At 48.4% G+C, this 5,795-nt stretch overlaps 1 protein-coding gene across 1 annotated transcript; it reads right to left on the bottom strand.

Annotated features, from left to right (window-relative positions):
- Window positions 1–858: 858 nt before the first annotated feature.
- Window positions 859–5,171, bottom strand: UTS2 (urotensin 2). Its single transcript, XM_083626626.1, has 4 exons — window positions 5,045–5,171; window positions 2,351–2,473; window positions 1,445–1,491; window positions 859–1,299 (listed from the first exon to the last, which is right to left on the bottom strand). The coding sequence occupies exons 1-4, from the start codon at window positions 5,142–5,144 to the stop codon at window positions 1,183–1,185; spliced, it is 387 nt and encodes a 128-aa protein (XP_083482752.1). The 5' UTR covers window positions 5,145–5,171; the 3' UTR covers window positions 859–1,182.
- Between the last annotated feature and the right edge of the window lie 624 nt (window positions 5,172–5,795).

Here is a 5,795-nt window from a genome sequence, read left to right as displayed (position 1 = left end):
CTTCCTGAGTGTCATTTTTGCAATTTAAAATGCAGCCCCAGCACCTTCTTCTTTCTTCACCACCACCAACAACCACAACATGGTGCCTTCCTGCTGCTGGACCTTCCTATCATTGGGGAAGTGAAGGGGAGCCTTGTCAGGAAAAAAAATGTTTAATTAGTTTCATTCTTTACACATTTTGAGTGAAAAACACAGGATGGGGGATTGCAGAACCTGCTTCAGAATAAATAAAGACTGAAATTGGCAGTGGCAACAGGATAACTCATAATTTCATCCAAGTTGATGGCTACACTTAATTGTTTTGATTCTAAGAAGGACCTTGCATTTGCTCGCTGTTCCATCTGAGGCCAGCGCTTGTTTACTCTTTGAGAGACACTGCAAATCTTCCCAAAGTGTGTCAAAGCCATAGAGAGGATGTGCTCCCTTCAGCGGAGCTGGTTCTTCTTAAATCACATCAACTTTCCATGCATTTTATCTGATTGCAGCATGATGCTCCCGCCAGAGAGGCAGAGATTTATGACGGGCATCTTCCAAAGAGCTGCCGCCCATTCATCATTGCCAGCTCCACTCTTCATCTGAGGTCGAGGGACAGGCTGTCATGTCTGTGCCTAAAAATGAGAGCGGAGGTTGCAGGGGGTAGAGAGCCTTTTAAAAAAAGTTAATTGGGTTTGATTGTCATAAAGGAATAGCCAGTCTAGGGACACCCAGTTCAATGCCAGCAGAGTCAGTGACATAGCTAAAGTCTGCCATTGGGGCAGAAATGTCTGGCCTTCCTTTCCCAGTGCTCCCCCCCCCCCATAGAGAAACTACTAAGTGTTTTTCCTGCCTCCTTTCCGCTGGCCTCCCAGAGCAATAACACACAAAGAAAGACTCAAAGCCTATCCACGCAGGGGCCTTGCTCCCTGCTGAAATGCAAACAGGAACCAACAAAGGAAGAAAACAATTCTTTGCTTACAAAATCTTAGCAAACCAGATAGGATTTATTCCTCTCGCAAACAGCAAGGATCATAGAGGTTGTGGTCTGGAGTGTGATTTGTTTTTGCCAGCTTCACATTTCTTTATTTTAATCTTTTAAATATGCACAAATCTATATGCAGGGTTCTGGGATTCTTCTTGATGACATAAATAAAGGAGCTAGAATGGGGGGGGGTGTCCAGTTGGCCAGCCGCTTCCAGCCATCAGTTACACACAATATTTCCAGAAACATTCGGAGAGGTTGCCACGCTTCTTGTACTGCTTCCTGTCTGTGGCTAGCAAGCGGCTCAGCAGCGTGTTCTGGGGGAGGTTTCCGAAGAGTACCTGAGAAAAGTAGATGTTACATGTTGAGTCACGTAAGGAAGGTTGACCGGGAGTCCCTGGCCGCACACTGAGAACCCAGCAGAGTCACAGCACCCATAACAAGGAGAAAAGCTTTCAAATGGCCTTGGGGCTGGGGGCTTCTCACCTCTTTGACATTTTCCCTCGATGGCATAAAGCCTCTGGGGTGGAGACCTGGAACAAAAAGAAAGAAGATACATCCAAGCATTGCTTTCTCCTCTGGAAAGGTCATGGTCTATTTTCCAGCCTTGGTTTGGTCCCCTTCCCCAGCTTCCCTTGGTGGGGGCTTTTGGACGTTGCTTCCTAGGACAGGAGTGGACAGAGAGAGTCAAAGGGGGCAGTGTGCCCATGCTCTCAGCTCATGGTTGGTGCTGGTCAAACCAGTTTGCCAGCTCTTAATCCTAGAGGGCAAGAAAAAGAGCCTCTGCTGTACATTTCTTCTCTGGATGGGAGTTTTCCAAATTAAAAGTAATGAAACCCAGCCTTGCAGAATACCAGGCATTTCCCTATTATGCCCTTCCCCAGCAGCTCGCTTATCAGGACTCTCCTATCTCACCTTTTCTATGCCCCAAGGTGACTTTCTTCCCACTTGATCCTAACAACAACCCTGTGAAGAGGAGGCTAGACTGAGAGGCAGGAACTGGCCTAAGTTCAGAGTTTGTGGCCAAGCAGAGATTCAAAGCCTGGTCTCCCGATTCCTGGTTTAGCCCCCTAACCACTACACCAGGGGTCTTCCGTCCTTTCAAATCCACCTGCTGCAGTTGCACCCAGCCTTGGATCAAACCATAGGTCCTGACCCATCAGTCAGAAGACCCCTGGCTCTGTTTTGAATGCTCCCTGGTTGGCTAGGTTGCATGGAGTGCGAAAGAAGGTAGTCCTAAGGGCAGGTATGGCGTGGGCGGCTTCAACCCTTGGAGCAGGATCCACTGGGAAGCAGGAGCAGCAGCAGTTTGGTTGTCTGTGTTGCAAGTGCTGCAGAATGCCCCTGTCTGGCTTGCTCCTCCAGAGGCAAAAGGGGGTGTCTCTGTCTTACCTGCTTTCCTCAGAGTGTCTTCCATCTGTGCTCCCACTAATCCCTGTGGGGTCTGCATGAGGGAGGACCCTCTGTTCCTGCTGCTCAGGGCCTCCAGAGTTATCCTGGCATCTTCATCAGTGGCTGTTAGGAGAGAAGGACACGAGAGGGAGGCATCGCACAGCCTGAGGGGGACTCTATGCCTTGTCATGGGCCAGCTGAGGCACAGTGGGTGGGTGGTTGGGTTGGTGGGATGCAATTGACACTCGTGTGGTAGCAGATTCCTCCCAAAGGGGCTCTGCACAATCCACCCACCTTCTTCTCTCTTTCCCTGCAAAAGAGCGTTCCCCCTGCCCGGTAGCTTTTCCCCTGCGTTATTCTGTCACCTTTAAGAGTGTAAGATCAGACCAAAGTCCTCCAGTGTCTATTGGGCAGCTTGTCCCCTGCTCACCCTCTGCTCTTCAGAGGGCCCCTGGATCTAGGGCCTACTATGGGGTGGGAGCCAGGAGGGCCCCTTGGCCCAGGGCCTCAAGGGCCCCCTCAGATTTAGATGCCAATTTTTGGACATTGGATAAACTTGCTTTTATGCACATCCAACAAAAACCTCTCTCTAACAAACACACACACACACACACACACAGAGAGAGAGAGAGAGAGAGAGAGAGAGAGAGAGAGAGATCATAACTGCAAATTTAAGCAAAGAAGATACATGGTTTAGTAAAATGATATTTTTTGTTGTTGACTGATACCTATTAATATTTGGGGGAATTCCAGATTCTGATGGGGTCTGCCTGCCTGTACTGAAAAGGGTGTGTGAACTGAGGCTCACAGGCTTGTGGCTCTGGGTTTGTGGGCTTCTGTAGCTTGTTGTTATTCCTGTTGTTTCTGTATGTGTTTCTTAATATATTTCTCACTTTTTATAAACCTCTGTCGGCCTCTTTCAAGACGCCTCTTGTTTGAATCTTGATTTTAAAGCTCCTCTGCATTAGTGCTGAAAAAGTCTCTGTTCTTATTATTTTCTCCCACTCTGTCTGCTTCTGATATGAATTGTGACTTTTTGTAAGAAAGCACATTATGTGCACACAAGGAAGATGCACAGACAGGTAATGGCGGTATGTGCTTTGCACACAAATTATAATCGCATTCCCCTGGGCAGTAGTATTCACAATATTTTTAAAATGCCATTTGCACAGCAATTTGCAGCACAATCCTAAACATATCTACTCAGAAGTAAGTTTTATTGAATTCAGTGGGGCTTACTCCCAGGTAAGTGGGCTTAGAATTGCTGCCAAAATATTTGAGAATCGGGAGTTTCCAATGCCAATTTCTCCCATCCAGTCTGTGCATTTAGCACTCAGGCAGATCATTTTTATTTACTGCTGTGAGTCTGAAGCAATAAAAGGAAGCAGCTTTTGGTTGTTGAATGCCCTATTTTGTTTTTCTGTGCGGGCTCGCCATTTTTAATTTTCATTATGGGTAGGGATGTCAAAAGCCAGGCCTCTGAGCGGCTCAGCCTGCCCCCGGACATGCCTTTTTAAAAAGGCCATCTAAGCTGCTTGTGGCAGGGAGTTCCGTAAGTGAATTAGGCTTCCTTGGGTCAGACCTGTCCTGCTGCAAATGAAGAACTGTGGCTCAAAACCTTTGCCTCCCTCCGCACCCCAGCCAGAAAGGATCATGTCAGGTTCTGGCGTTCCTCTGCAGCCACAGTCCCCCCCCCCCCCCAGTTTCTTTCCACAGGGCTCCAGCAGCGTCAACTACCCACCTCATCCTTTGACAAGAAGCAGATCTCGGTAGCCTACAAAGGCTGCTACAATGGCCATTCCCAGGGATGAGTGGCTTTCATGGGCATTCATTTTCTTCTGTCATTATTAAACGTCAGGAGGAAAAGCTTCTCAATGGATGGATTGATGCTCTTTCAAAGATCCTCATATTTGGCAGTGCCAAGTGCAGGAGCCATTCCCAGTGGTTGGGGGGGGGGTTTAGAATAGATGACCCGCAAGGTCCCTTCCAACTCTGCAATTTTACGATTCTATGATTTTGTATCCTGACAGGTTCCCGGGAAAGGGCTTGCCAGTTTCCTGATGTGCCTGTTGAGGGTCCATTTAGGGCACCAGGGGCTCCCTTAAGCCAACACCCAGCTTCTAATCCTCAAGCAATCAGCACACCTGCATGAACTGGGATGTTTATCCATTTATTTATATTAGGAAATTTATATGCTTTGCCCAAAGGCCCTCAGGGCGGTTCCTGTCATAATAATAAATGATGCAATAACCACCCAACACAAGAACTTAAAACAATTGTATCAACCCAAATCCTGTTTAAAGCAGCAATGTCGACCCATTCATAAATTTCTTGGCCGTTCCTCTCATTGGGAACATGAGAAGCTGCCTTATGCTGTATCAGACTGTTGGACCGTCTAACTTAGTGTTGTCCACACTGGCTGACAGCAGCTCTCCAAGGTCTCAGGCCGGCGGGGATTGAACCAGGGACCTTCTGCATACAAGGCAGATGCTTTGCCACTGAGCTATGAGGGCAAACTCCTGCTGGAAGAGGCGTGTCTTACCTGTTCCCTAAAAGAAGTGGTGTAACTGGATGCCCCGCATTGGGGGAGATAGTTCCCCAAATCTCTCTCCCTTGGCTTTTTCGGTTCTCCTGAACCTATTCTTCCACCACAAACCAATGTCTTACTGAGTGAATGGAAGGGAGAGGACTTACCTGGGAGCCAGTAGGACCCTTCGCTGGCCACAGGGATTGCCCAGAGTGGGCCAGAGAGACTGGCAAGGGAGAGGCAGATCCAGCCCAGCTTGTCCATCATGCCTCCCCAAAACGTCAGCGCTGAGATTCCCACCTGGCCGATGCGTCTTCTCCTGCTGTTGCCCCCATCATGTGCTTTTATGCCACAGGTCCACCCGTGATGGCGAGTGACCTCATGACTCCACCCAGCGCGGATTCTCCAATGGCTGCCTCGTCCGTGGATGTGGCAACGCAAGCACGCTTTTCGCATTGATGTCATCTTTCAGAGTAGCGGTTCTCAGACAATAAATTTACTGTCTCGTTGGCCCGGTGGACAAAGCGAACATGATCTCCGACGAGGGGTGGGGTGGGGAAAGAGCAGGGGAAAAAGTTTATAAATCGGGCATAAAATAAAAGAGAGCACCTTCCAGCGATAAATCATGAGCTTAATGAAAGAGCTGGACGTCATTTGAAATGGGCAGAGTATTGAAATGGCTGATTTATGAACCTGGGCAGGCCTGACGCAAAGGATCTGGGACTGAACGGATTGCGCTTTTTCTCGCCTCCCCCCCCCCCCTCCATCTTTTGGGAAGATGGATGAATGAGAATGAGAATCTTTGAAGCTGCCACGCCAATAGAGTGAAGCGCACAAGGAGGGAATGACAGATCCTATTTCAACTGCTTCGCATCAAGGAAAGTTGAGATGAAGTTATCGGTGGACTTTTTCCCATTT

The sequence above is a fragment of the Podarcis filfolensis genome (genome assembly GCF_964270895.1).
Source record: "Podarcis filfolensis genome assembly, chromosome: 8".
Taxonomy (NCBI): Eukaryota; Metazoa; Chordata; class Lepidosauria; order Squamata; family Lacertidae; genus Podarcis; species Podarcis filfolensis.
The sequence above is the reverse complement of the archived record's forward strand: the minus strand, read 5'-3'. Positions and strand labels throughout refer to the sequence as shown.

Coding starts and splice junctions, on each gene's coding strand:
- UTS2 (XM_083626626.1), bottom strand. CDS start 5,144: ATGATGGACAAGCTGGGCTGGATCTGCCTCTCCCTTGCCAGTCTCTCT. Junction 1,492..2,350: donor AGACACTCTGAGGAAAGCAG/GTAAGACAGAGA, acceptor TTTTTGTTCCAG/GTCTCCACCCCAGAGGCTTT. Junction 1,300..1,444: donor CGAGGGAAAATGTCAAAGAG/GTGAGAAGCCCC, acceptor TACTTTTCTCAG/GTACTCTTCGGAAACCTCCC.